General features: G+C 39.8%; 15 protein-coding genes across 15 annotated transcripts; 12 read left to right on the top strand and 3 right to left on the bottom strand. All coding sequences in view use genetic code 12, as the record gives it.

Moving 5' to 3' along the window:
- Window positions 1–247: 247 nt before the first annotated feature.
- Window positions 248–2,194, top strand: KGF57_004464 (uncharacterized protein; the record flags this gene model as incomplete). The annotated part of the gene is made up of 1 exon (XM_051753976.1): window positions 248–2,194. The coding sequence occupies one exon, from the start codon at window positions 248–250 to the stop codon at window positions 2,192–2,194; it is 1,947 nt and encodes a 648-aa protein (XP_051607001.1).
- Window positions 2,195–4,111: 1,917 nt separating this feature from the next.
- KGF57_004463 (GSK family serine/threonine-protein kinase) lies at window positions 4,112–5,359 on the top strand (the record flags this gene model as incomplete). The annotated part of the gene is made up of 1 exon (XM_051753975.1): window positions 4,112–5,359. One exon carries the CDS (start codon window positions 4,112–4,114, stop codon window positions 5,357–5,359), a length of 1,248 nt encoding a protein of 415 aa, XP_051607000.1.
- Window positions 5,360–5,554: 195 nt separating this feature from the next.
- KGF57_004462 (uncharacterized protein) lies at window positions 5,555–6,172 on the bottom strand (the record flags this gene model as incomplete). The annotated part of the gene is made up of 1 exon (XM_051753974.1): window positions 5,555–6,172. One exon carries the CDS (start codon window positions 6,170–6,172, stop codon window positions 5,555–5,557), a length of 618 nt encoding a protein of 205 aa, XP_051606999.1.
- A 172-nt stretch (window positions 6,173–6,344) lies between these two features.
- On the top strand, window positions 6,345–7,574 carry KGF57_004461 (DNA-directed RNA polymerase I subunit; the record flags this gene model as incomplete). The annotated part of the gene is made up of 1 exon (XM_051753973.1): window positions 6,345–7,574. The coding sequence occupies one exon, from the start codon at window positions 6,345–6,347 to the stop codon at window positions 7,572–7,574; it is 1,230 nt and encodes a 409-aa protein (XP_051606998.1).
- A 36-nt stretch (window positions 7,575–7,610) lies between these two features.
- Window positions 7,611–10,445, bottom strand: LIG4 (DNA ligase (ATP); the record flags this gene model as incomplete). Its single annotated transcript, XM_051753972.1, has 1 exon — window positions 7,611–10,445. One exon carries the CDS (start codon window positions 10,443–10,445, stop codon window positions 7,611–7,613), a length of 2,835 nt encoding a protein of 944 aa, XP_051606997.1.
- Window positions 10,446–10,996: 551 nt separating this feature from the next.
- On the top strand, window positions 10,997–11,308 carry KGF57_004459 (uncharacterized protein; the record flags this gene model as incomplete). Its single annotated transcript, XM_051753971.1, has 1 exon — window positions 10,997–11,308. One exon carries the CDS (start codon window positions 10,997–10,999, stop codon window positions 11,306–11,308), a length of 312 nt encoding a protein of 103 aa, XP_051606996.1.
- A 379-nt stretch (window positions 11,309–11,687) lies between these two features.
- Window positions 11,688–12,575, top strand: KGF57_004458 (SDR family oxidoreductase; the record flags this gene model as incomplete). The annotated part of the gene is made up of 1 exon (XM_051753970.1): window positions 11,688–12,575. One exon carries the CDS (start codon window positions 11,688–11,690, stop codon window positions 12,573–12,575), a length of 888 nt encoding a protein of 295 aa, XP_051606995.1.
- Window positions 12,576–12,904: 329 nt separating this feature from the next.
- On the top strand, window positions 12,905–13,380 carry INO4 (Ino4p; the record flags this gene model as incomplete). Its single annotated transcript, XM_051753968.1, has 2 exons — window positions 12,905–13,042; window positions 13,120–13,380. The coding sequence occupies 2 exons, from the start codon at window positions 12,905–12,907 to the stop codon at window positions 13,378–13,380; spliced, it is 399 nt and encodes a 132-aa protein (XP_051606994.1).
- A 44-nt stretch (window positions 13,381–13,424) lies between these two features.
- KGF57_004456 (diphthine--ammonia ligase) lies at window positions 13,425–15,359 on the bottom strand (the record flags this gene model as incomplete). The annotated part of the gene is made up of 1 exon (XM_051753967.1): window positions 13,425–15,359. One exon carries the CDS (start codon window positions 15,357–15,359, stop codon window positions 13,425–13,427), a length of 1,935 nt encoding a protein of 644 aa, XP_051606993.1.
- Window positions 15,360–15,672: 313 nt separating this feature from the next.
- On the top strand, window positions 15,673–16,812 carry RPS9B (40S ribosomal protein uS4; the record flags this gene model as incomplete). Its single annotated transcript, XM_051753966.1, has 2 exons — window positions 15,673–15,679; window positions 16,241–16,812. 2 exons carry the CDS (start codon window positions 15,673–15,675, stop codon window positions 16,810–16,812), a joined length of 579 nt encoding a protein of 192 aa, XP_051606992.1.
- A 453-nt stretch (window positions 16,813–17,265) lies between these two features.
- Window positions 17,266–18,125, top strand: RPL21A (60S ribosomal protein eL21; the record flags this gene model as incomplete). Its single annotated transcript, XM_051753965.1, has 2 exons — window positions 17,266–17,276; window positions 17,654–18,125. 2 exons carry the CDS (start codon window positions 17,266–17,268, stop codon window positions 18,123–18,125), a joined length of 483 nt encoding a protein of 160 aa, XP_051606991.1.
- Window positions 18,126–18,457: 332 nt separating this feature from the next.
- KGF57_004453 (uncharacterized protein) lies at window positions 18,458–20,527 on the top strand (the record flags this gene model as incomplete). The annotated part of the gene is made up of 1 exon (XM_051753964.1): window positions 18,458–20,527. The coding sequence occupies one exon, from the start codon at window positions 18,458–18,460 to the stop codon at window positions 20,525–20,527; it is 2,070 nt and encodes a 689-aa protein (XP_051606990.1).
- A 368-nt stretch (window positions 20,528–20,895) lies between these two features.
- ASR3 (Asr3p) lies at window positions 20,896–21,213 on the top strand (the record flags this gene model as incomplete). The annotated part of the gene is made up of 1 exon (XM_051753963.1): window positions 20,896–21,213. The coding sequence occupies one exon, from the start codon at window positions 20,896–20,898 to the stop codon at window positions 21,211–21,213; it is 318 nt and encodes a 105-aa protein (XP_051606989.1).
- A 398-nt stretch (window positions 21,214–21,611) lies between these two features.
- KGF57_004451 (phosphoprotein phosphatase) lies at window positions 21,612–23,342 on the top strand (the record flags this gene model as incomplete). The annotated part of the gene is made up of 1 exon (XM_051753962.1): window positions 21,612–23,342. One exon carries the CDS (start codon window positions 21,612–21,614, stop codon window positions 23,340–23,342), a length of 1,731 nt encoding a protein of 576 aa, XP_051606988.1.
- Window positions 23,343–23,709: 367 nt separating this feature from the next.
- Window positions 23,710–26,427, top strand: STE11 (mitogen-activated protein kinase kinase kinase; the record flags this gene model as incomplete). Its single annotated transcript, XM_051753961.1, has 1 exon — window positions 23,710–26,427. The coding sequence occupies one exon, from the start codon at window positions 23,710–23,712 to the stop codon at window positions 26,425–26,427; it is 2,718 nt and encodes a 905-aa protein (XP_051606987.1).
- Window positions 26,428–26,799: the final 372 nt, after the last annotated feature.

Here is a 26,799-nt window from a genome sequence, read left to right as displayed (position 1 = left end):
GCATAAAGTTATCATATCTCTGGTGTATTACACACACACACACACACCTTCAATACTTTTGCTCACAGATTGATTTCAACTGTTTGAATTACAAGAACAATAAAAGTTCCTGGTTTCACTTTCATTTGTCAAATTTATCCGGTTTTTTTTTTTTTTTTTATTTATTACATTTTGCTTTCCCAGCAGTTTTTTTTACCTCATAACCACCGCATTTTCACAACAATACTAAAAGACCACGTTATACACAATGCACATATCAAAAGGTTTCAGTAAACTTAATTTAGAATCGATAGCACCGGATTTAAACTTGCCGTTCCCTCATAACAATAGCAACAACAACACCAACGGCTATGCACAACCAAAGCCAAACAAGCCCAACAAACCGATACCCGTGGCATTTGCTGCCAACAATACTGCACTGGGTGGAATAGGCACGGACGAGTTGGACGAGACTCCACCACCCTCCGTATTGAAGTGTATTGATTATGACTATTTGGAGAAACACCTTGAAATTTACAGATACTACCCGTCATATTTCCACAATGATGGGATAACAACTCCTGAATTGAAAGACTTGATTATTGACAAACCTATCTACAATGAAGCTAATAAGCATGTTAAGCGGAAAAAGAGGAAATCTACAAAACTGAAATTGAGGGAAAAGAATGAGACAGAAGATGCAACTGTGAGCCATCACACCAACCCATTACAAGAGGCAAGACAATTGAGAAAGGAACACCGGGAGGAGAGAAGGGAGTTGAGAAAAGAGCAAAGAGACGAAAGAAAACAGTTGAAGCAATCGCAAAAGCAGCAACTGCAACTGCAACTGCAACTGCAACTGCAACCGATGAAAAAGAGCTATTCGGGCCATTATATGAACAAGGTCAATAACTTGAGTTGTGCAAATGGCGGAAGTCAAGATGTTGGGTCTACTCAAGGCTACAATCCATACCAATCAAAGACACAATTTCGTGAGAACAGCAACAACAACAACAATGCCACCAAGAACACTGGAGACGAGTACTATTGGAACAGAAATCAACCAATGTCCAGAACCAATTCACAATTCAGTTACGGTGGCAGCAGCCACAACAACTACGACTTCAATATGAAAAAGATTGATTCTTCATCCACATCTTCAGACGAGGGTCCAGATTGTGCAGAGCTAGATCCTATTGGAATGGCAATGGCAGAAAGTGGTAAAAGCGGTAATGGTGGCCCTGGTGGCTACGATTCAGAACGAACCGAAGTAGAGGATGAGTATAACCCCATTGCATTTAATAACCCATTTGATTTTGGTAAAAAATTATCTGGTGTTGGTAGCACCATGAAGGAAGAAGGAGGGATTGCCCCCGTGTCATCAGCCATGATGTCGAATTCGTCATCGTACAACAACTATAGCAACGGACCCACAAAGACTCATCAAAATTCACTATTTAGCAACCCACAATACTCCTACTTGTACAGTTCAAGAAACAACTCTAGGAACAATTCCGTTACCGGCCCAACAACTGGCTTGCCTGAAAACCATCCAGTTCCAGTTGCTGTTCCACAAAGAAGGAACTCGTCAGTTACATTAATCAATAGCAGTCAAAATTCATCTCAGAACAGGAACAACACTACCGCCAACAACAACAACAACGACAGCAACAACAACAACAACAACAACAACAACAATCGGAACAGCATTTCTTATGGTTCACATACTATATCACAACCCAAGAGAAACAATTCCATTGCTAGTAAATTCATGAGCATGTTCAAGAGTGATAGTGAGGATTCCAATGATCTGTCCAATGGTAACCATCACCACCAAAACTATCATGACGATGACGAGTTTATGGAAATTGATGAGAATGCAAGTGATGGTGCTACGACCATGATGCGGAAAGGATCAAGTAAATTGCTGCACAAGATAAACAATAATACCAGTATGTCAAGAAGACAAAGTATATTGGGGCAAGCGCAAGCACAATCTACTTTACACGGAGAAGAGTCTATTCACAAGCCAAAGACCGGTCCATTAGCCGCACTGGGTAATGTATTCGCGGGGGCCCATCCAATGGCTAAATCGAGCAGTTTTGATCAAACGAAATCACAACGAACAAAGTTGAAAAACAAGTTGAAAATGAAGTTTTCTAATGAACTGAGAAGGTTTAGCGAACAATTTGGTATGTATACATTTGGAAACTAGATCAGGGATGGGAATAGAGTGGCATTATTATACTAATGACGTGGGGGGTAGAGAGACAAGTATGTTTATGACGTACGTGTTGAACCCAACATGGATAATTCTAGTGATTCGAGATGGGATAGATATAGAGAAAGGAGATTTTAAAGCCAACGTTTGGAAGGGACCATTGACAATAGGACTTTAGGGAAAGAAAGAGGAAGGATTGGAATAAGGTATATATCATTGGAAGATGAAGTTGGTTGCAAAAACCAGGGAGGATTTTGATTTGGTAGTGCAATATGGTTAAAAAAAAGAAGGGTTAAAAAATTAAAAGAAAAAAGTGGGGAAAGTCAGCTGGGTCGTGTGATGGGGAACAAAATCATTCTAAATTAAGTGGGGAATTATTTTAAAGGCGGAGATTTAAAGGCAATTTGGTTTATTCTACACGACACAAAATCAACTATGAATTAGACCATTAGTCAAGAAGAGATCTTTGAAGGGAAAGTTAATATATTATTACTGTTGCAGGTGGCGTTACCTCAGTGATGAGAAAAGAAGTGCAGTGTACCTGAGTTTGAAGCTGTTAGGAGATTTTTCTTCAGTGGAGGTGGGCCATGTGTTTGTTACTGTCTTTTGCTGTCTGAAAGTGTCTGTTTCTGTGTCTGTCTGAATTGTGTTTTGTGTCTGGTTATTCTTTGTCGCGACACAAAAGTGTTTTAAAATTGAATGATCAAAAAACAAATTAATGAACAAACAACAACAACAACAAAACCTCAGCAATAGCAACAACAAACAGCCCCAATCAACACCAACAAAAAAAAAAAATTAAATAAAAGCGATGCATTTTTTCTCATAAAACCCAATCACCGTCACCACCTCAAATTTTCACAACATATCTATTACCAGTTGGTTGAGTACTTGAGACACCACACACCCCACTACACCCCCAAGTTTATTACACAATTGCTGTTGTAACAAGTGTGTTTTTTTTTCTTTTTTTCTTTTCCTCATTTGGTCATTCAGAAAAAAGAAAACATAATCAACAACAGTTGCAATATAGAACCAATCTTACACACGAGAACTTAGTTTGAACAAAGTAACAAGACACAACGGCATCAACGCATTGAATTTGACCATAGTTGTTGTATTGAACCAATTGGAAACGGCAGGAAACGAAAAAAATAGTTAACTTATCTTATTGCTGCTTACGATTTCAATACCTGAGTTGCAAGTTTTGTTTTCGTTGTTCAATTTGTCCGAGATAAATCAGGATACTTTGACCATATCGCAGAAGGTGTATCTACCCTCGTCACTACCACGCCTCAAGAGAAAACTCGTTGCACTACAAGTACTCACAAGTCCAAGCCAGTTGTGATTTCCTCCCCAAGCTGCTTTCTAGTCGCTCCTTTTACAGTACCTTTCCTTTGTTCTAACACTGGCCCTGGTTACGCTCTCACTCAGCAGACCAATTTCCTACAGTTCAATTCTGTGAAACCAAATTACATCATCTCCACTTGGATCGCGATCTCAAGCAGAGCAGAAGAAAAAAAAAAAAAACGACATTATCGAACAAAAACAAATTTCGAGAGTCGAAAGATTTTTGTCGAGAAAGTTCTAAACCCATTTTTTTTATTTTTTCTTTTCCTTCCCTGCTTTCTTTCTTCACTTTGTTTCATTCCATTTACTTGGTTCACCTCCAACACGGTCACAATTGGAGTCTGTTAGTTGCAGCAAGTTAAGCAAAATCACAGAAATCACCCTGGGTCGTATAAATTGATCACTCACGATTAATCTCACTGCATTCACGAATTAACGCTGGCGCCACCCCACATAATATTATTCCCTTTCTCCCATTTTTCCTTCGAATCACTGGAATCATTTACCCACATCATTCTATCATTCATCAGTCATAATTATTGCTTTATATACTAACGAATCATGTCTAAAATAGAGGTTGTCACTGAAAATGTCACCAACGGCCATACAGGGGAGACCCAAACGATACAGTATACTCAATCACAAATGGTGGGTCATGGATCGTTTGGAGTGGTTTTTCAAACACAGATCATGCCAAGTAACGAGATATGTGCTATGAAGCGCGTGCTCCAAGATAAACGATTCAAGAATCGAGAATTACAAATCATGAAGTTGGTTCATCATCGAAATATTGCCGATTTGAAATATTACTTTTACACCAATAACGACAAGAATGAATTGTACTTGAATTTGATATTGGAATTTGTTCCTGAAACACTTTACAAAGCTAGCCATTACTATGTCTCAAAAAGGTTGAGTATGCCGCCATTGGAAATTAAGTTGTACACGTACCAAATGTTTAGAGCATTGAACTACATCCATTCACAAGGAATATGCCATAGAGATATCAAACCTCAAAATCTTTTAATCAACCCCACTACCGGAGAATTGAAGTTGTGTGATTTTGGGTCGGCCAAGATTTTGAATCCACTGGAACCAAATGTGTCCTACATTTGTTCAAGATACTATAGAGCACCTGAATTGATCTTTGGAGCTACAAATTACACAACAAAGATTGATGTGTGGAGTGCGGGGTGTGTGATGGCTGAATTGATTCTTGGCCAACCATTGTTCCCCGGTGAATCAGGCATTGATCAGTTGGTGGAAATCATCAAGATCTTGGGAACACCTTCAAAAGAACAAATCAAGAGCATGAATCCAAACTACATGGAGCACCGATTCCCTCAAATCAAACCAATACCGTTGCACAAGATCTTCAAGAAAATGGCGCCTGATTGTATACAGTTTTTGATTAGGGTGTTGCAGTATAGTCCATTGGAGAGAATTAGTTGTATCCAAGCCTTGGTTGATCCATACTTTGATGAGTTGCGCAACCAATCAACAAAGTTGCCCAATTATAGAAAGTTGTTTTCACAGCAATTTCACCACAGTACCGCTGGCTCATTGGGTGGCCCAGCATCACACTCAAATGCTGCTCAATACCAGTTGTATGATTCTCAACCAGATATGAAGGATTTGCCAGAATTGTTTGATTTTGATGACCGAGAATTGAGTGTTGCTCCGCAATTCGACTCAGCATTGATTCCATCATGGGCTTGGAACCACTTGAATTTGAAACAAGGACCTATCAATAATTTGAATGAATTCGCGCCATTGACTAAAGAGGAATTAAAAGTTACATTAGAATAAAAGGAATGAGGACACAAGAGAGATTTTGTCATGAAGTGTCTTACTGTTTGAAATGATTGAATGAATATTGATAAAAAGGAGATGTAGAGGGACACAAGTAGATATTGTCCTTATTTGCATCTAACGGACTACAATGCTTTATAACGTATTTACAGATGAATGAAATTGTAATGCACTGAACAAACTTGGATCTCATTACTCTACCTCTTCGTAGTACTTGACATGAATCCATAAACTGCAACTATTGCACTGAACTATGATATCAAACCTGCCTCCGTCTTGATCATCTTCACTTTTGGTCCCTTTGGTAATCAAATCTTCTTCCGTCAAAACCATGCCTTGTTCACACTGACATCGAGGGCACATCTTGACGAACTGGACTTCATGGGCGTCAAGATCGGAGTTGCCATCGTTTACATCGTCGGCCACGCTATCCTCGCTTTTCTCCTTTTCTACTTCGATACATTGAAAATCATCCAAGGTGAATGAATCAAGACCATCACCAGTTAGATTAACGCCACTAATTTTGGATTTCGTTTGCAAGTCCGAGTCGTATTGCGCTCGCAATCGAGGTGAGGATAGTGTTGCGTATGCAGTGATGATCAGGTTGATGTCGGGGTTGGATGAAGTAGCTCTTGAATCAGAGGTCGCTGAGATTGTCGTTGTAGTTGTGGTTGTGGTTATAATCACCGATGGGTTCTTTTTGTCGGGGTGATTTGATAGTAGTTTCAGCTTGTAGGCAACCTTGATTTGGTCTTGGGTTGCGGTTGAGGGGATATTTAGTATCTCATAGTACGTGGGTTGTTGTATCATACTGTAATGTAGTGAGCATCGTACTTGGAGTTCTGGCTTTCGTAATCAATCAGACATCATCTCATTCAAGGAACAATTTTTTTTTTTTTTTTTCAGCCTTAAACCAAAGCCCGTTTATAGGTTTCTTTTGACCACTTAATCCAATAAGCGGAACTAATATAAAGAGCAGGCCATGCCGTCGTCCTCATCTTCACATATCAAAGTGGCATCATACACTGATGAGCCAGTTGCTGCAGTAGGGTCGTTTTTCAACGGGCTCTCCATCCCATCGTCAGCTGAATTTGACATTTACAAAAACAGAAAAACCAACGATTATCTAATCCACGGGGAGTCGGATCATTTGGAATACAATGGAGACTCATTGTCGACCCAAGATTTGAATGAATATGCAGTTGCCGTGTACGACCCCAACACCAAATCGGTTGAATTGTTCAAAACCCCATATTTCCAAACCAAAGTCACTTCTAAACAGTACAAAGTTTACAAGGGCCCTTCAGTTAGATCCACTGGGATTAAGAATATAACCCAGAGAAATGCGTTGGGAGAAGCGTTTGGTACCAAAAAGGCTAAACAAGCAATTACAAACTTGGAAAAGAACAGAATCGATGCTGATAAATTACAAGATATGGAAATGGACATTATTGATACTGTTCAGGACACAATTACAAATAACAATGTTGGAACATCAAACACTACCACAATTAATGAAGATTATTCCAATAGCACCGTTCCTAAAGCAAATGTCGATGCAACTAATGTTGAAGACATTTATCCTATCAAATCCATCATTCCAGCAAAGGATTGGTCGTATATCCGTGTTCAATCCATCTTTACTGATCCATCCCCCATTAGTCATTTCCCTTCATCACCTGATTTCATTAAACAACAATTACCTACAATTATCGAACAGGGAAACTTGGAAAAATTGCAAATCTTGTACTATGCATCATTACTATTTGCAATTTACGAAAACCGTCGCGTTAGATCCAAGGACCAATTGATGACCAAGTTGGATAACAAACCATCGGAGGCTTTAATCGATACGATTTTGAGTAATTTCACAATTGCGCGTACTTCGAAATTTGGTAAATCTAAAGACCGGTCATTTACAATTGATCCTCATAATGAAGACAAGTTGCTTTGTTATATGATCATTTTGATTTTACATTTATCAAACTTTTCAGTGGCGTTGAATCCCTTGGCCCGTGATTTGAAGTTGAAACCTACTAAATTGGTGGCCTTGTTTAGAGCTGTGGGGGCGATTATCAAATCGGCAACGGTGGGCGAGGCTGAAGCGTTGGGTATACCAAAGAGTAGTGTTGGTACGTACAAGATTGCTCATTTGAGAGTCCCTTTCAAAATGCCGGAACTAATGAGAAAAAGAGGTGGTGCAAAAAGGTAAATCCTTGCGTAATGAATGGTGTTTGTATTTCTTATTTCAATAAAACTTATAGTCTTCCGGATCAGCGACACTGTTGGATTCAATGGAATCATGAACAAACTGTTCCACAACGGTGAATGGAATCCGACTTGTAAATCTTCCTCCCGTAATCCGCAAGCCTTGATCAATTTCTCTATACATCCTGCTCAAAGTAGCAACAGTCTCCACTTGGAATTCTTCTTCTTCTTCTTCAAAATTGGGAACAACGATATATCCACAATTTACATAATCAGCTATAACTTCCCCATTAAACCGTTCGATGCGATCTCTAACCAACTGACTCGCTATGGATTCGCCAAGGACGTAGAAAGTTATTCCTTCAAACAAGTAGAATTTAGGTCTGATCGATTCATCCCAATCAAATTCTAGTCGCAACTGATTCACCTCGTTGCGAGTTAACCTCGGCGCATTAATTTGGTCAATGGGTGAATGAACAGTGTAAGAATCGCCAAATTCGTCAACTCGTTGATTATAAAGGTCCAAGTTCTGAGAATCAAATAGAAAACACGGTTCCATTTGGACTATATGGTTTCTTTTGATACATTCAAATATCCAAGATGGTCTGATTAGGTCCAAGCCTTGAACTAAATACCGCTGACTAGTTGGTAAATTCTTTTCGGTTATGACTAAAATCTGCAAGCTTGTCTCGGCATCAATTGAGTTTACCAAATGGCCTCCAAACCGTTTGACCAAAGTCTTTAATTCTTCAATTGTGATAGTCCCACCATGTGGGTCACGTTTGTCGCTCAAGATTAAAAACTCAAAGCTTGCAAATAAATCCAGCTCAATTGCAACCTGTTTCAAATCCAGTGGTTCATTGAAAGATGTCAATTTAGTCAATTCCTTCTTTTTCGTCGTTGCCGCTTGAGATTTGAGACTCAAATCTTGCATATAGTTTTGCTTTAATTCAACATACTCTTGCATGGAAATACACTCTTCAACTGACTTATCGTCCCGTATACGTCGACAATGCATATTGTGTAATGTTGTCCCCACGGCAAATGTAGCCTCGGGTCTCACATCGACTGATCTTGCCCGGATTTCCAAAACTAGTGAATGCTTTGGATCAATCCAGAAATCAGGCTTCTTTCTACCAAATTTAATCAACAGTGGTGGTGGCATTTGCTGTGCAGTATTGACCCATCGACCATTTGTCAATCGTTCAATCTTGTCAAATTCTTCAATTTCAAACCCATTAGCGCACATGCAAAAACTGTAATAAGCTCCATAGTCTGCGCTTTCTTGATCTCTATTTTGCAAACCCATCATGTAGGAGCTCTTAACTCCTGGGTTCTTTCCAATCACTACAAGATCCAAATTCTCTCCAAATTTCTCCAAGTATTCAGGTTTGACTTTGATCCAGTTGGGGTTTCTAAACCCATCAATGACATATCTCAGTTGCACATGCTTCAACACTAACCCTTCACTTCGACTCGTTACAACTTCGCGTATAGCCTTTTCAATGTCAGCACTACTAGAACCTAATCTAGCGTCATGAACTTCGAATCTATAAGGGACGGATTTGATTATTCGATCCAACACGTTTTTTCGAAAGAATAACGGATAATTGCTCAAATCGCGACCATTCAAGTACAAAATGTCAAATATTATGTAGTATGGGTGACTTGTTTGTTGGTCATAGTGATCAATAGTGGTAAATTGTCGCACACTTTCTTGAATCGCCAGCGACTTCAAGGTGCCAAATGGTAATATTGCCTGCCGTTTGTAATCGTAAGCCACCATCTCTCCGTCAAGAATTATAGAGTCAATGTTGTTGGCGAATGCGTCGCGAAGGTATTTTGTCAAAGATCCAAACTGGAAGGACTCCCCATAGAGAAAGGAATAGTCTTTTAGACGTCTTGAGAAAAACTTGAATCGATTGCCCTCCTTGTGTAACATCATTCGATCACCATCCATCTTCTCCTCAATATAAAACTTGCTTTCCAATTGCAATTGGTTAAATAATCCTTCATACTGTGGGTCCATTTCCTGCTTCTTTTGTAGTTTACGAACAACGACATTGTAATTTGTTGTCAATTTCTCTGCCAATTGGGGTTTGAACTTGTACCGGGGGTGAATTGCCAATTCCCCTCTATCAAATCTCTTGTTGGGATCAGTCAACAAGTTGAACGTAGTTTCCAAGTTGTTGCAAATGCTGTACAATCTGTACCCATCAGGATGCCAACTATTGAAGAAATACTTTTCCATATGAATTAAGATCGGTTTCTTTAATACAATTTGAATCAACCATCGCACTTCTTCAATTCGTAAATTATCAAATAATGGTTGTAAAATCTCCGAATGATCTTGGGATTGCTTTGCCATGGATAAGTCATCCAAAATGGAATCGATTTGAGGAACAGTATACTCTTTGCAACGCTCCACAAACGGTCTGCGTGTGGCTATTATTCTTGCTGATTGTAATGGCAAATCCCTAATTTTCCGTTCATCAACAGCAAATCGCTTAGATTTTTGATACAGTCGATTCCAAAAGTGAAGTAGATTATATTCTTCGGTATCCTTGGGGATCTTGTACATCTTGATAATGAGTCGCGCCAAAGCAACCTCCTTTATGAAATAGAGCCGACTGGCCTTTTCTGGAAAGATGAGTTTTGCCGATTGAAGTATATCATTTCCAATATGGGTGCGGAATGTGGCAATAAAGTCATTGATGATTTGTGCCCTGCGTTCGGTGATGGTTGATGCTTCTTGCAAATTATGACGGTTCACTGCATCGAGTTTATCAAACAATTCATTGGCAAGTAGTGTGAATGTTGGATCTATGTTATTTGGTGGCGGTGGTAAAACATTGTCGAGCAAGCACGACGACATACGTGGACAACGATGTAGAGATCAACGAAGTTAGAACGTGGAAAGTGTTAATGTCTGGGGAATCAACAAGGGCGGCGCTACCATAGACATGGCTTTGCAACTTACAGTATCTTTTTGCAGAGACTGCCGTTGTATTGCCTGCCTGTGACTCAGTTGAGTTTTAGATGATTCTTTGAATGCTGTCACATTTACGATATGCTATCTTATCGATGCGCTTGCTAGCTCAGTTCCCACATCTCAAATCAAAATGAGGAATGTGTTGAAAGCGAAACACTTTTTAGGAAGTTCTAATAGAACAGTTTCCAATTTGAAGCCCTTGATTGAGGCAAGAAATACTCTAAGCTGAAAAGATTTCACACAATTATCAGCAGCAGTACTCTTTGTGGGGTACCCACTTGGCATTTAAATGTTATGCTCTTGAAACTAAAAGCTTTGCAGTCGTCAATCCTGGAAAGTACAAGGACACTCCCCTTTGATATAAAAGACGAGCTTCTCTTCTCTCAAGATGGAGCTCATTTTTTGGACCAATTTCGGTCACGCATCAAATCTCAATGAAAACGCAAACGTTACTATTGTTGCTAAGTGCATGCTGCTTTGCTTCAGCCGTTTCAAATGACAGTAAAAGTACAGACAAAGGTAAGGGTAAGGGCAAGGGTAAGGGCAAAGGTAAAAGTAAAGGCAAAGGCGAAGGCAAGGGGGGTAACTGGGGGCATAACGTAACTTCGCACAATGCCAATTCAACTTCGAACTTGACTTCCACTGCCACCGCAGCTAGAACCACTACTCAAGTTGGTGATGCTGTTAAAGGTATGAATATTGCTGGTGCCGTGGGCGCGTTGGCCGTTGGTGCCGTGTTATTGTAAGAGGGTTGCTGGTGGGACGAGATGATGGTATAGAGATGAGAGGATTATAGTTTTATATGTTTTTTTTCTTAGGAGTTTGCGAAATATATATCTAGTTAATTTGCGATATCATTTGTAGTGATTGGGGTTGGAGAGGCATTGTCACATGACTCGTTGAGTGGAGATTAATTTCCGTTCGGAAAAAAGTTGACGTTTCCATTTTTAACTCCGCTCAGGAAAATGAAATGCTCCATACGAATGCATCGAAGTGTATTTCCAGAGACAAAGGGCGACTAATTGCAAACTGGCTATGGGAAAGGGATGATAAATTGAAAAAAAAAAAATTGTCCCTTGAAGTTCAACTTTTCTCTTCTCCACGAAGCACATTCATCAACAAAGCATGCCTGCAGCAGATCGTAAAAAGGTTGCATTAGTCACTGGTGCATCATCGGGAATTGGGTTTGCTACCTCAATTGAACTCGCCAAAAGGGGATATGTTGTTTTTGCAGGTGCAAGAAGGTTGGAGCCAATGGCTAGACTAAGGGAAGATTATGGTGTAAATATCTTCAAGTTGGATGTTACTGACTTGCAAAGTGTCAAGGAGGCCAAAAGTTACATTGAAAAAGTGACAGGAACAAGCTACTTGGATATCTTATTCAACAACGCTGGTCAAATCTGTACTATGCCTGCAACTGACGTTACTGACAAACAAGTTGAACAATGTTTTGAGGTGAATGTGTTTGGAGCAATGCGTATGGTTAGAGAGTTTGTGCCTCTTTTGATCAATGCCAAAGGTCTTGTTGCCTTCACAGGTTCAATTGCCGGAGTCAATCCATTTCCATTTCAAAGTACATACACAGCAACGAAAGCTGCAATTGAGCTGTACGCCTCGGTTTTGAGGATCGAGTTGAAACCTTTTGGAGTCAAGGTGATCAATTTGATCACAGGGTTGGTTGGAACAAACATTGAGGACACGAGGGATTTGCCAGAGACATCTCTTTATAATGTTCCAGGAATGGAGGAGTCATTTGAAGAGAACAGGAAAAGTGTCACCAGGAACAATCCAACACCGGCGGATGTTTATGCCAGACAAGTTGTAAAGGACTTTGAGAATGCCAAGTTGGGAGGCTCGTTGCACTTGTACCGCGGCAAAATGGGATTTCTTTTGGGATTTGTTGCCCCTCTTCTTCCAAGAACCATACACGAGTCAACACTCATTCGCAGTCTCAAGCTTGACGGTCCATTTGAGTACATAAAAAAGAAATATTCTTCGGGTACAATAGCTTAACCTGGATGTTGTGTATAGTAGATTATTTTACAAGTGATCCCTTTTGATAGGCACAAAGTGACCCAATTTCGTTGATGCAAAAATTCGTACTTGTTAGAATTGACTTCTCTTGTAGATATGCTTGAGCCTTCAATCACTCAACTCCAAGGACATGCTGCTATCATGTAAAAACCACTTGATAAAGAAAAAACGATTTACAGGAAAATCTACTTGATAGTTTTGTGTCGCACAGTAAAAATAAAAAAATCCCCAGAAAATTCAAAAAATCGTTCTGGCCAACTGCTATCTTTCACACAACACAACAACCCTAGCCTCTCCAGAAAATGCAGATGCCATCAAGCTCGTTACCAACAGAAGACCTCAACCCAACCGATGCAAATGTCGAGAATCAGGAAAGTAATATGTCCGGGAGCAAGGGAAAGCAAAAGAAAACAAAGTCGTCCAATCTATCAGAGGAAGAGAAAAAGGTATGGTCCATCAAAGATGAGGGTGTTCCTCAGTTGCATCATCAACGTTACTAACCGCGTCCTGTTCTTTTTTTTAGGCACACCATATAGCTTCAGAACAGAAACGAAGAGAAAATATTCGAGCTGAATTTGATAAACTAGTGTCGCTCACGCCAAGTTTGACTGCACAAGAGAGCAGGTCAGAATTGAATATCTTGACTAAAAGTGCCGACTATATTGATCAATTAAAAGAGGAGAACTTGAAGTTGATTGAACTTTGCCGACAAAAGGGGATTGAAGTTCCAGAGGAATTGATTTATAAAGGTCCACAAAATGATGGGAGTGACATTGCTATATAGTTTAATCTATATTGGTTATTAATTGACGCGTTTTATGATTATTACTATTCAATAACTCGTTCTCGTCTCACAATGAGGCAGTATTTGTATTCTTTCCCTTCGACGTTGTACACATTACGAACAGGGAAGAATTCCACGTTCAAATTTGGTATCGTTTCACTTGCCAACAATGTTGCAAAGCACAGCAGTACATTGAGATATTCTCGTACTACTGTGAAGTCTGATGTGAATAACGACATGAATCTGTACGATCCATTGGCAATAGTGCATTCACTAGAAAAATCGAATTGTTGAATTTGGGGCTCATTAAATGTTGCACTAGCATCTTCTTGTTCTTCTTCTTGTTCTTCTTCTTCATCATCATCATCATCTTGGTAGCTTGGCAACTCTTTGAAGCTGTATCCACCCCACTCCACATCGGCACCTCTAGGAAGACCACGTACTTCAGAAACAACCAAGTTTTGAGACAGTGAAGTCCAATTCTGTTCTCTTGTGCTTACATATTGATTCCAACAATCTAGAACGATAGGAACAAATGCAGTATTTGTGACAAAACAAGTGATCACAGCCGGGTTTCGCACATCAATCAACTCCACAACTCGGTTTAAGTGTTGGAGCGATAATGCCGCATTGAAGGCAATGTTATTCTCTGAGATATCCATAGTTGCCGGAATCAATGGAATCTGTCCTGATAAACTGGCAAGTTTGTATGGCTTTTGTGAATCGATTATGCTTTGCGAGTAAGGGCCAATGTTTTGTGGTGCCCAGTACGATCTTGACCGTATGTGTATTCCTGTTTTGGGTTGAATATTTTTGAGAACCACACACGATATTTGAATTGTACTAGATATATCAGTCTCGAGACATATTCTTGATGGTGGTAGGTAAATATCTTTAAAGAAAGTGGCGTAAACCTTGTTCATTCTGGCAAATAGGGTCATATCCGACAATAGAACATTTATGTGTTGTACGTCATTAAAACCAAGTTCATGCTCATTCAATATTGATTGCAATTGCTTGAATATACCTTCAGTCTGACCTTCTACTGTTCCCAGATTTGAAGTTAGGTTACTGACATAAAGTTTCGTTGGTGTGTTTATGACATTGATTGGTGGAATGTAGGAACTGAAAGTTCCTTCCGGGCTAGGTGGTGCTACATCTTCATGCAAATGGTCTGACTGTGCAGCATCGGCCAATTCATGTTGTAGTAAAGGAGGTGCTTGTAGAAGTGGACATTCAAATGCCAATTTTTCGACCAACTGGACTTTCAATTTCAAATAAAAAACATCCCCCGGATGAATTATCACCTTTTGATCAACAATTTCAAGTTTCTTGTGCTTAAAAAATGGACTATCAAGGACAATTGTTTCGAACTCGCCCCCTTCTCCACATATGTGAACATCGTACATTTGATTGAGTTTTAGCAAATGAGGGTACACTTCTTGTAATGCTTTCCCCAAGTGTTTGGCGTTCAAGCCAATGGCAGCTACTTTGATGAGTCTTGCGTCAAGTCCACTCTCGCACATCTCCAACATAAGATCATTCTGGTTCCTTTGCCAAAGGTAGGCCAACGAAGTCAATCCCAATCTATCACATACGTTTTCAACTCTAGTTCTTTGATAATGAGAAAGTATAGCTCCACAACTGACACCTTCAATTTCAGGATGTTTACTCTTGACTGTTGATAGTAGTTTATACAAGTCTTCAATCTCATCGTCCTTGGTATATTCATATTCTAGATTCTGGTTTGATGATTTGCCAACAATTTTCTGTCTATAAAGAGGGACTTCAAGACATTGGCTGTAGTAGTCGATGATATCATGGCCCACAGTTTGAAACATGAATGAGTCTATTTCATCGTTGGACTCGTCTTGAGGGTAAAGATTTGCAATTGCAACTAATTCATGGCCCTGTGATAGGCAGTGGTATATATTAAAGAACGAATCTTTGCCTCCAGATATCAATGCAACAAACTTCATTATCAATCATCAAGAGTACCAATTGATTTTGGGGTTCCTATTGCTACCATTTTTCAGTCAACTTCGTGTCCTGTATATAGATATCGCATTGAATTGGAAAAGAAAAAAATAAAAAATAAAAAAATCTTTACTCTCTGGGCTACTCACTCACTCACTCAATTCACTCACAGTAAAACTTAGTAATATTAGGTAAATGTCTTGGAAAAAGAGAAAAGAAAAAAAAATTAAAAGAATTTCATCTCAAAAATTTTTCACGTCTTTTCCATTTTCTTTTCCTTTTCCTTTTCTTCAACCAAGTCAGTACTGATACATCATGCCACGTATGTTTTTCTATTTACCAAGACTACATATATTACTAATCTAGAGACAAATATTTGATAGACAAACTTCATTTTGAACGATTTCATAGTTGTGTCCCTCAATCCTTTTTCCAATTAATATTGGATATGTCGAGGTTGACTATGCTTCCTGGTCGTTGAGGTTCGGGTCCTCCTTTCAGTGATTAACTGAGTATCCAAACTCAATCATTGAATGCTATACAAACCTTATCTTTATTACGTGTCCTGAACTCCCGACACTTCAGACACAATTAAGAAACATTGACGAGATGTTGAATGTTCAATTGCGGTACTACCTAGTGTCATGCTGCCCATGCAGTGCTTAACACCAGTGTGTTGCACTTGTTTTAAACGGGTGGGTGCAAAGTACTGCTTTGACGTCACATCTTACAATGAAAGGTTTTGTAAAAAATGCACTTCGATTTTGATTTGACGGAAACTTTTTGTTCTACTGTTTTGGAGTAAAATACCCTCGCAACCTCTCTATTGAAATCCCTCTAGCTTCCTTGATGAACTTTTTTGTATTCTAACATATCTTTATAGGTGCTCCAAGAACTTACTCAAAGACTTACTCCACCCCAGCTAGACCATACGAATCAGCTCGTTTGGATGCTGAATTGAAATTGGCTGGTGAATACGGTTTGAAAAACAAGAGAGAAATCTACAGAATCGGTTTCCAATTGTCCAAGATTAGAAGAGCTGCTCGTAACTTGTTGACCAGAGATGAAAAAGACCCAAAGAGATTGTTTGAAGGTAATGCTTTGATTAGAAGATTGGTTAGAGTTGGTGTTTTGTCTGAAGACAAGATGAAGTTGGATTATGTCTTGGCTTTGCAAATTGAAGATTTCTTGGAAAGAAGATTGCAAACTCAAGTTTTCAAATTGGGTTTGGCTAGATCAATCCACCACGCTAGAGTCTTGATTACTCAAAGACACATTGCTGTTGGTAAACAAATTGTCAATGTTCCATCATTCGTTGTCAGATTGGAATCCCAAAAACACATTGACTTTGCTCAATCCTCCCCATACGGTGGTGGAAGACCAGGTAGAGTTAAGAGAAGATCTCAAAACAAGAAGAGTGAAGGTGGTGAAGATGCTGAAGAAGAAGAAGAATAAATGGTTTAGCCTTGACACAGTTTATACTTTTACTTTTCACTTTTTATCTTTTTTTAAACATGTAAATTAATAATACATATCAATATACATTGATCGGATACGGGATAGGAAGGAGCTTGTATTGGATTATGGTCGAATCTGGTAAGATATGTTGGTTCTGGTTGCAAAAAAGAGCCCGTAGTCATTTGTGTCACGTGCGTTTTGAAATAGGGCTATAAACACTGCTCATATCTATTGTATTATATATAAACTGTTTTTCCCAGTTCTTGTTCTCTGTACACTACCACACACAAAAAAAATCAATTGCACTTGGTAGTGCTAATATGAATTCTCACTGTGCACACACACACACACTCTCTCTCTCTCTCTCTCACTAACAAAAAAATTGATTGAAATTTTTTTTTTCTTTCATACAAGGAAGACCTCTTATAACATCACCAACAATATACAAAGATGGGTAAATCGTATGTGATAATGCCAAGAGACGATCTGAGGAGGAAAGGATACAAGGGAGCTTATAATGCATGGAGGGATAGCGTTGGAAACAGAATGGCGGATATACTGATGTCACGCAAGTTCGAAAATTTATGACAATCAATCAAGGTATTCAGCGTTTATGTCCAAGTACAGTGAGAGTATCAAAGCTTGAAGAGTCATCGTCGCGTATAGAAACCACTGGAGTACCAATAGTATTTCTCCTAGTTCACTCAGCCCATTTGCAAATCAGATATTCCACATCACGGCACAGCAAATCCCCCTCTCCTCCTCCTCCCCCGCTGTCCACACGGATCGTTCATTCTTACTCATTTTTGAGCTAATTACTAACAAATGCATTCTCTAGACACGGTTACAGATCAGGTACTCGTTACGCTTTCCAACGTGACTTCAAAAAACATGGTGCCATCCCATTGTCTACCTACTTGAAGGTTTACAAAGTTGGTGACATTGTTGACATCAAAGCCAACGGTGCTATCCAAAAGGGTATGCCACACAAATACTACCACGGTAAGACTGGTATTGTTTTCAACGTTACCAAGTCCTCCGTCGGTGTTATCATCAACAAGGTTGTCGGAAACAGATACATTGAAAAGAGAGTAAACTTGAGAGTTGAACACGTGAAACACTCTGCTTGTCGTCAAGAATTCTTGGACAGAGTCAAGTCAAACGCTGCCAAGAAGAGAGAAGCCAAAGCCAAAGGTGAATACGTCAACTTGAAGAGAGATGCTGCTAAGCCAAGAGGTGCCACTGTTGTTTCTGCTAAAGAAAACATTCCTCAAACCTTGGCTCCAGTTCCATACGAAACTTTCATCTAATCTACATTCATCAAAGACAAAATCACAAACCACTCTCCACATTTTCAACACTTCCCCACCCCCTGTTTACATTATTTGTTTTATATTCTATACGATATAAAATTAATGCACGTATAAAGTGACGCAATAGGATAAGATATTTGTAGAGCTTGCACTGTAGAGTTCATATTGTAGATGCTGTATGTGCATTCTTCGAGTAACAAATGGCACCCTAACTTTACAATTCTACGAGTCTCCGTTTTTTTGTTTTTTTGTTTTTTTTTATTGGGGATTTTTCTGGCGTTGTTTGAGAATCGTGGTAACCAACTAACTAACTGTTTAGATCTACATAGATGATGACAGACGACAACAACACGAGCAAAACTACTCCCAACGTGTTTGAGCATGCTTTACAAACATGGATTGAAATAGACTTACCAAATTTGCAAAAAAGACTTGATGAACAAGGGTTAGAAATCAAAGAGGATCAGAAAACGTCGGTCCTAAGCCGAAAGAACTTAGCCACAAAGACTAAAGAATTTAGAAAGTTGGAGGACGCAGATAAGCTCGAGCAGATCAAACCACTTTTGAAATTATACCAAAATGAAATTGATAGTCTAACTAACAAGGGCAAAAACGTTGAGAATCACTTTTTCGGTGTGTATCGAGTGATAGCAGAAGCACCGGATCCACGCCCATTGTTGGAAATGTCACTAGATTCGGTGATTGAGAGTAAAGATGCGGCTAAGCTTAGAAGTGAAGTAACAAGGTTGGAACAGGAGTTGGCTAAAAAGGCCGATTATGATCAGTTGAAACAACGCTTACTTTCCAATGAACAAAAATCGGCTGAGCTTTTGAGTAATCGAATAAAAGCTAAGGAGAATGAGTTTAAAGCGATGTTGGAGGAGAAGGAAAAGAATTGGAAAGAAAAGGAGAGCCAGTTTGAAGATAAGTTGCTAACAGCGCAGAAACAAATTGAAGAATTAAGAGCTTTCAAGGAGGTTTCGGATCTTCAATTGGATAACCAGAATAGAAATAGTGCTAGTAAAGAGTTGCCATCTGCCTCAGTACTAGCGGAACTCGATATGGTGAGAAGGGATGCTGAGCTGGCAAAGAAGAGGATTTTCGATCTCGAAAAGAGGAATGAGGATTTGAGACGAGAAATATCAAAGTCCAAGAACGATAATGACGCTGATGTTGTACGTAATGAGTGTGATAAGAAAGTACAAGAAGTTGAAAGCGAAAATGTGCTACTTGTTGCTAGTTTGGATCAGGTGCGAAAGCAATTGACCGAAGCTTCCAAGGGGTATGAAACAAAGATTGAGTCTATAAATAGAGAGAACTCACAAATGAGTCAAGAAATCAAGAATTTGAAACTGAGACTAAGCAAGACATCCGATTACGAGGAGATAAAACTGGAACTTCATTTGCTTCGTCAAATTGAGTTTGGGCAGGGTGATGAAGAAGATGATAATAGTGAACTCGGTCAGAGTGTAAAGTTGGATTCGATGGTGATTGAAAGAAACAAAGTCATGACACAAGAGTTGGCGCAGTATAGATCACAGCATAATGATTTGGTAACCAAAATTGACTATCTTCAAAGTCAAGTTGACGCTTCTGCTCAAACTATAGCCTCATTGAAACACTTGAACGAGAAGTTGGAGAATGATTTAGCAGATTTGCAAGAATCAAATGGCTCCAATAGATTCAATGATAATGCAAGTTTGATTTCAGGTATGAGCCGATTCACAAGACCATCGCATCTTCGAAGTGGTAGTATAATATCTGGCATGACGGGAGATAATAAAGGTGTTAATGGTTCTGACGAATCTTCAATTTTGCCCATCATTACAAAACAAAGGGATAGGTTTAGGGAAAAGAATAATGAACTCGAAGATGAGCTTCGCAAACTGCAAAACAAGGTCAATGAACTCAAACGTCAAGTCAACTCATTGAAACAAGATAATGAAGAATTGTACGAACGTGGGAGATACTTGGCCTCTTTCCAAACACCAGGGACTAAAAATATCACCACTACTGCATCAGGAAGGAAATTTCTCAACCCGAAGCCAAATGTCGATTTAGAGCGCAATGATGGCGAGTATCAACGCAATTACGAAAGAAAATTGCACCCTATTGAACAATTCCGAATTAGAGAACAAGAGAGAATCAGTTCACGATTATCACCGTTGGAGAGATTGTTTATATCGTTAACGAGAGCTATCTTGGCAACGAGATTAACTCGAATGGTGTTTTTTGCGTATTGTTTGGGCCTTCATATAATTGTCATGTTTATTACGATTTACGCCATGAACATACACACCTCGTTGATTCCGGAGGTGGGGTTGAATAGCAGCACTGGTGGTGTTACTACAAGTAGTGTGGGATCTTCTCAAATGGTTGAGAATGGCGGAGTCGTTTAAAGCGTGTGTAATTTTTGTAGGGGGAGGAGGGACGAGGGACGAGGAGGAGAAAATGGGCGTTGAACTAGGATAGCAGTAGCCCCTATAATATACTCACCGGGGAAGATGAAAGGGTAGCTCTACAATGTGACGTGGTTGTAGCTTTTTACGTTTAAGTTCTTTCCGGGTTTTAACATGGTAGTTCCTTTTGTGTACATGAAGATTGCTGTCACTGGTGATACGTCACTCCACAAAAAGATTAATCGATTTCTTTTACCACTTCCTTTTCCATGAATCGTTTACTCCGCAACTTTCTATTGTTCGTATCACTATACATAATCTACAAATACACATTTGCCCCCTCATTCCAACAGCAGTCTACATCCATAATGGCTGACTCCAACGACAACAAACAAGGCATTTCCGACAACAAACCAAAAGAAATAATGGTTGAAATCGGTGGCAAGCAAGTTCCATTGTCAAGGATCAGTAAACCGCACGCCGTTGTCCTTCCCAATTCAGAAAATTTCCCTGATTTGGAAAAGTCTTCTAAACAAAAGGAAGACGTAAAGGCATTCGGCCAAGCGGTGCAAGATCCCGGTAAGCAAAAGCAACAATTCGATGCTGCTTCTTTCCCTGATGTTGAGCCAGAAGCTAAGAAGAGAGAGGAGGAGTTGGAGAAAGCTCGCGCAAAGAAGAATGATTGAGAGGGGAAATAGTTATATAGGTCTTGGTTTCAATTCAAATTTGTTTGATTTTATTCGCTTTAAACGTAGCTCGGAGCTGAAGTTGATCCACGTGCAGCATTTAACTGGGTTGAGACTTTTTGCAGAAGAAACTGTAGAGAGTCAGTTTTATAATTTTCTACAGAGTAATAGATGACATCGTAAAGCTACGGTGTGTTACACGATCTGTATCTGATGTCTCTTTCGAAAGCAATTGGCTTTGGCTGAAAACGTGGGGGGAGGGGATGGCGTTGCATTTCTCCGATTATCGCACACTTGCTTCTCTCCTTATCTGGGTGCGGTAGAGACCACAAACAAAATTAACATCACTTGATAACCAATTGTACTTCCAACATTACACACGCCAACTACTAAACTACATGAAGTATTCAGAAAAGAGAGACCAAAGGATCTACAAAGTTGCTTGGCTCGCCATTGTTACTTTCGTTGTCAATTTGCTATTCCTAGTTAACCATCATATTGTCAACCTGGACGCACTTTTTAAAGCAGCACCGGTGACTGTACAACACTTGGATGACCTGTATATCCTTGATGTCGCAGTCTCCGGCTGCATTGCCTACAACAAAAGGAATCCAGATTGTGGCAAACCTAAATCACAAGATGGTAAGTTCGGCGACATATCGGAATTCCAAGGCGGTTGGGTTTCGTTGGACAAGGACTTATGTCTTGGGTTATCGTGGTTCAGAAAAGAAAAACTATGGGTCAAGAAAATCAACCATGACAATTACCAAAAATTAGCTGAAAAGACAAAAGCGGATGCTGTTGTTGTGGATATTGCTGTAGATGAAGATGGTGAACTGACCAAACGCGGGTGGGAGTATAGATCAAATGGGGTTTGGATAAAATATGGTCCTCATGATCGAAATGAAGCTGTCACTGAGATTAATGTACTCTTTGGCCAGGATGCTGTTGACCCCAGACCCAATTGGTCATTTGTTGATACCTCAATTAAGAATGTGTGCAACATAGTTGGTTATGCTGCTTATTTGTCATTCCGTCGTGGTCCCAAACTTGACTACAAAAAGGTGTTCAACAAGCCCTTGAAAATGAATGACAACAATGAATTCAAGATTTTACAAGTGGCCGACTTGCACTTTTCGACTGGTGTGGGTGTCTGCTTCAACGCAGAACCTCCATCGTCGACAATTGGATGCCGTGCCGATCCCAGGACGTTGAAGTTCATCAACAAGATCCTTGATATCGAACAGCCTGATTTAGTTGTGTTGTCAGGGGACCAAGTATTTGGCTATACTGCACCAGACACTGAAACTGCAGCGTTGAAAGCGTACAGTCCATTTATCGAGAGGAAAATCCCATTTGCAGCTGTATTAGGGAACCATGACGCTGAGGGATCTTTGCCGGCCAAAGAGTTGATGCAGTTGTTTGCTGATCTTCCTTATAGTGTTGGTGTTGTTGGTCCCGAATCGATTGACGGGTATGGAAACTATCTCACGACAGTACAAGGAAATTCAAACACTTCAGTAGCTTTGGCATTTTACTTTATCGATTCGCATGATTATAGTCAGAACAAGGAGGAGTATCCTGGATATGACTGGATTAAGCAGAGTCAATTGGATTACATGAAAGAGGAAGCAAGGTTTATTAAAGATGGGATTGCTGAATTTGAGAAGGAGAAGGTCAAGCAAGATGGACAGATCAAAACCAAGAAACACTTGTCAATGGCCTTCTTTCACATTCCATTGCCCGAGTTTAAAAACACCACGGAAACGCTAGTTGGTACACGCATGGAAGACAGTGGATCACCGTTGTACAATTCTGGTGCACGTGACGCATTCCAAGAACTAGGCGTCAAGGCTATTAGTATTGGCCACGACCATTGCAATGACTATTGTTTATTGGATAAACGGAAATCATCTCCGACAGAGGAGAATCAAATATGGTTATGCTATGCTGGAGGTGTCGGGCTAGGTGGATATGGCTGTAGTGGATACGAGAGAAGAACTAGAACTTATGTGTTCAACACGGCAAAGGGTGAGATCAAGTCTTGGAAGAGAGCTGAGAACGAACCAGAAGAAAAGATTGATGAGCAGGTGTTGGTATCAGGAGGTGCTATTGGGAATTGGTTTTAGAAATTTTTTAGAATTAAAGAGAGAGAGATTCTTGAGCTTATTGAACTTGTGGGTAGAGTGTAGTTTGTGATTTCAAAAGTGATGTAGGGTCTATAGCAAGGTATCGCATGTGGTTCCAAAATACGGCGAATGGAACATCATATAATCCACATTCAATGTTGAAACACACACACACCAGAACGATTTTGCGACACCAAAACAATAAAAAATAAAAAATAAAAAAAGCCACTTTTTGCCAAATCACTCGCGTTATCAATACATAGGTGTGCCTTGTGTTAGCAAGAACATGTATTGGAAAAGCATTCAAACATCGAGGTTGACCGAAAGCACCAATATCTAAAGTCAGCAAAAGGATAACTTGTTCAAAATGAGCACGCCTGTCATAGAGTCAAATGAGGAACCAAATCACACGATTGAAAAGACTGAAATTAAAGAATTGAAAGCATGGTTAGCCAAATCTAATTGTCAACACTTGTTACCAAAATTCATTGATAATGGAATCACAACCGAACTCTTACCAGAGTTGGACTCGTTCAGTTTAAAAGAGATTGGAATTAACAAGTTAGGGGACCGGTTACGGTTGGAAATTGCCATAAATGCATTGAAAGTTGAGAATTTGAAAAGCTATATTGATATCAATGAGTTGTACAAACGATTAAACTTGGTGATGAATACAGCAACACCGACTACCGGGAATGATATTTATAATCTTAGCTCAACTAATTTAGCAAGGTCCAACAGCGATGCAACTTTACCACAATTGAGTAGTCTTAATTTGAACAGCTTGAATAATCAGGAAGTACCACTGCTGCAACTGCTGCGACTACAACTGCAGTTGCAATTGCAACAGCCGCCAACTCCCAATAAAGACTCCAAGAAGACAATCACCTTCATTCTACAAGATGGAAGTACTAAGAGAGTCAATATCACTGGCTGTTTCAATGCACAAGCCATCAAACGAAAGATTGCCAAGAAATTGGGGTTCAAGTCCCATCTGAACCAATTCGATACTTATATACAATCACCTGACAATGAATTTAGAGACAAAGGGGTTCATGGGGCCGATTCGTCAGTGTTGCTCTTGTATGACGTTGAATTAGTGACTATTTGCTACTCGCCAGACAGAATGGAAAAGCACAGGATCATATTGGTTCCCAAGGGCGAAACACCGACAAGAGCAGCCATTAACGCGTCAGAAGCAATCATGAGTAAATACGAAGGGACAAATCTAGCACATGAGCAGCGAAAAGGAGATTCACTGTTATTGAATGATCACGCAAGACCAAATATGAGAAACTTTTTTGGTCAAAGACCACCTAGTGAATTGATTTCTTCAAACTTGGCCGAGTATTTCCCGGATACGAAACAAAGGGATTTGGAAAAGACGGTGAGGAATTCAGTACGACACAGTGTTAGGCTAAGCAGACGGCTCAACTTGCCAGTGGGGACGTTTTCTTCCAGTTCGGTGGCATTGAATCCTCGAGCTTCAATGATGAGCAACTCTACTGGCTGGCTATCCCATCGAGCATTGAGTATTTCTTCTGGCGAACAATCCGGCTTTGGTCTTGCTGGGATACGAAGAGAGCAACTACCTCATCGAACAGTTGGAGATATCATGGTGCATAATATATCCGCTATTGATGAGGCAGTTGTGAACAGCGATACAGCAAGCATGTTTAGTAAACCTACAAGCCAAGTTCAAAACTACCGTCATTATTCGCCAGTATTGGGAGGTAATAATGCAGTGGGGTCGCCTCCGATGAACTCACAACTTTCAAAAGTACTGTCATATCATCAAGACGCACAGTCCGTGGTTAGTAATGTCAGTGCAAGTGCGCTACATCGAATATCGTATTTTCATCCAGAGCTTGAAGCTGAGGATGGTGATTCTGATGAAGTTGGACGCGCTGTTGAAAACCACAGACATTCTACAATACAATTGTTAGACTCCACTGCGTCTGATGATGAGCTTGAAGAAATTGACGACACTGCCATTGGTGATGATTTAGCCACAACTGGTTTCGATAGTGGAGTCCCTGACAATTGGTTGAAGGGCGCTAAAATTGGGTCCGGCAGTTTTGGAACTGTTTATCTTGGCATGAATCCATATACTGGTGAATTGATGGCAGTGAAGCAAATTCCTTTGCATGGAAGTCCTAACAAATTGAAGGACCAGATACAGAAACTGTCACAAAGAGCAAATGTGCCGGATAACAAGGACAAGTATCAACATCGAGAAAGTGCAATTTTTCGTAAAAATAAGGGACTTGAACCTACTTCGAAGACTTCTACGCCCGGTTCGAACCATTCACAACAGGACTTGAATGCAGATTACTTTGCGCCTCCACCATTGCCACACAAGGATCAATCAACACCAACTCCAGTTCTGCAAAAGATTGCTGATCAAGAAAGAGAAATGATGTTGTTGAAAGATTTGAATCATGAGAATATAGTGCGATACTTTGGAAGTTCTTCTGATGAAAATTATCTCAATATTTTCCTTGAGTATGTTCCTGGAGGCTCCGTGCAAACAATGTTGAATTCTTATGGGCCATTTGAGGAGCCATTGATACGTAATTTCATTAGACAAGTCCTAATTGGGTTGAATTACCTTCATGGAGAAGATATCATTCATCGTGATATCAAAGGAGCCAATATATTGATAGACATAAAGGGGACCGTCAAGATTGGTGATTTTGGAATTTCAAAAAAAGTCAGCACAATTGATGAAGAGGATGAAAACTTGAAGAAAAACGGAAAGAGAGCATCATTACAAGGATCAGTGTATTGGATGGCGCCAGAGGTTGTCAAACAAACCACGTATACGAAAAAGGCTGACATTTGGTCGGTTGGTAGTTTGATTGTGGAAATGTTCACTGGGAAACACCCGTATCCCGATCTAAGTCAAATGCAGGCGTTGTTCAAAATTGGTAATCACATACCACCAACAATCCCAGAATGGTGTACTGAAGAAGCAAGGATCTTTTTGGAAAAGACGTTTGAATTGCATTACACTAGAAGACCACATGCAAGTGAATTGTTGAATGATACATTCTTGAATGCATTGATTATGTCCAAGCAGTAGATATTGCTTTTTTCGCAAAAGTGGTTCAACCTGTTTGAGATTGAGAGAAAATTCTGTACCAGTTTGTGGTATGGTATTTGTGCGAGTGATGAATAGTTGACTTTCCATTCAACTGTATTGAGTTACAGAGTCATATTGATGGGTGAGAGCTAGTTTACTGTTGAAGTTGTTTCTATCTTGCTTTCACGATTTGAGCCTTATTGCTACAGCCTCAACAACTCCCATGTATCCACTTTGGTAATGTGATGAAAGAGATTTTGTTTATGAGGGTGCCAAATTGATTGGTGAATGACGGACGTCTTGCGCATTAGATATAGTGGTATGTTGTTTGTTTGTATCAAAATTTTGCAGCAAATCAGTTAATGTCGCAAG

Source organism: Candida theae (genome assembly GCF_024610275.1).
Source record: "Candida theae strain CBS 12239 chromosome Unknown scaffold19, whole genome shotgun sequence".
Taxonomy (NCBI): Eukaryota; Fungi; Ascomycota; class Pichiomycetes; order Serinales; family Debaryomycetaceae; genus Lodderomyces; species Lodderomyces theae.
Note: the sequence above shows the minus strand (reverse complement) of the source record. Positions and strands in the feature narration are given on the sequence as shown.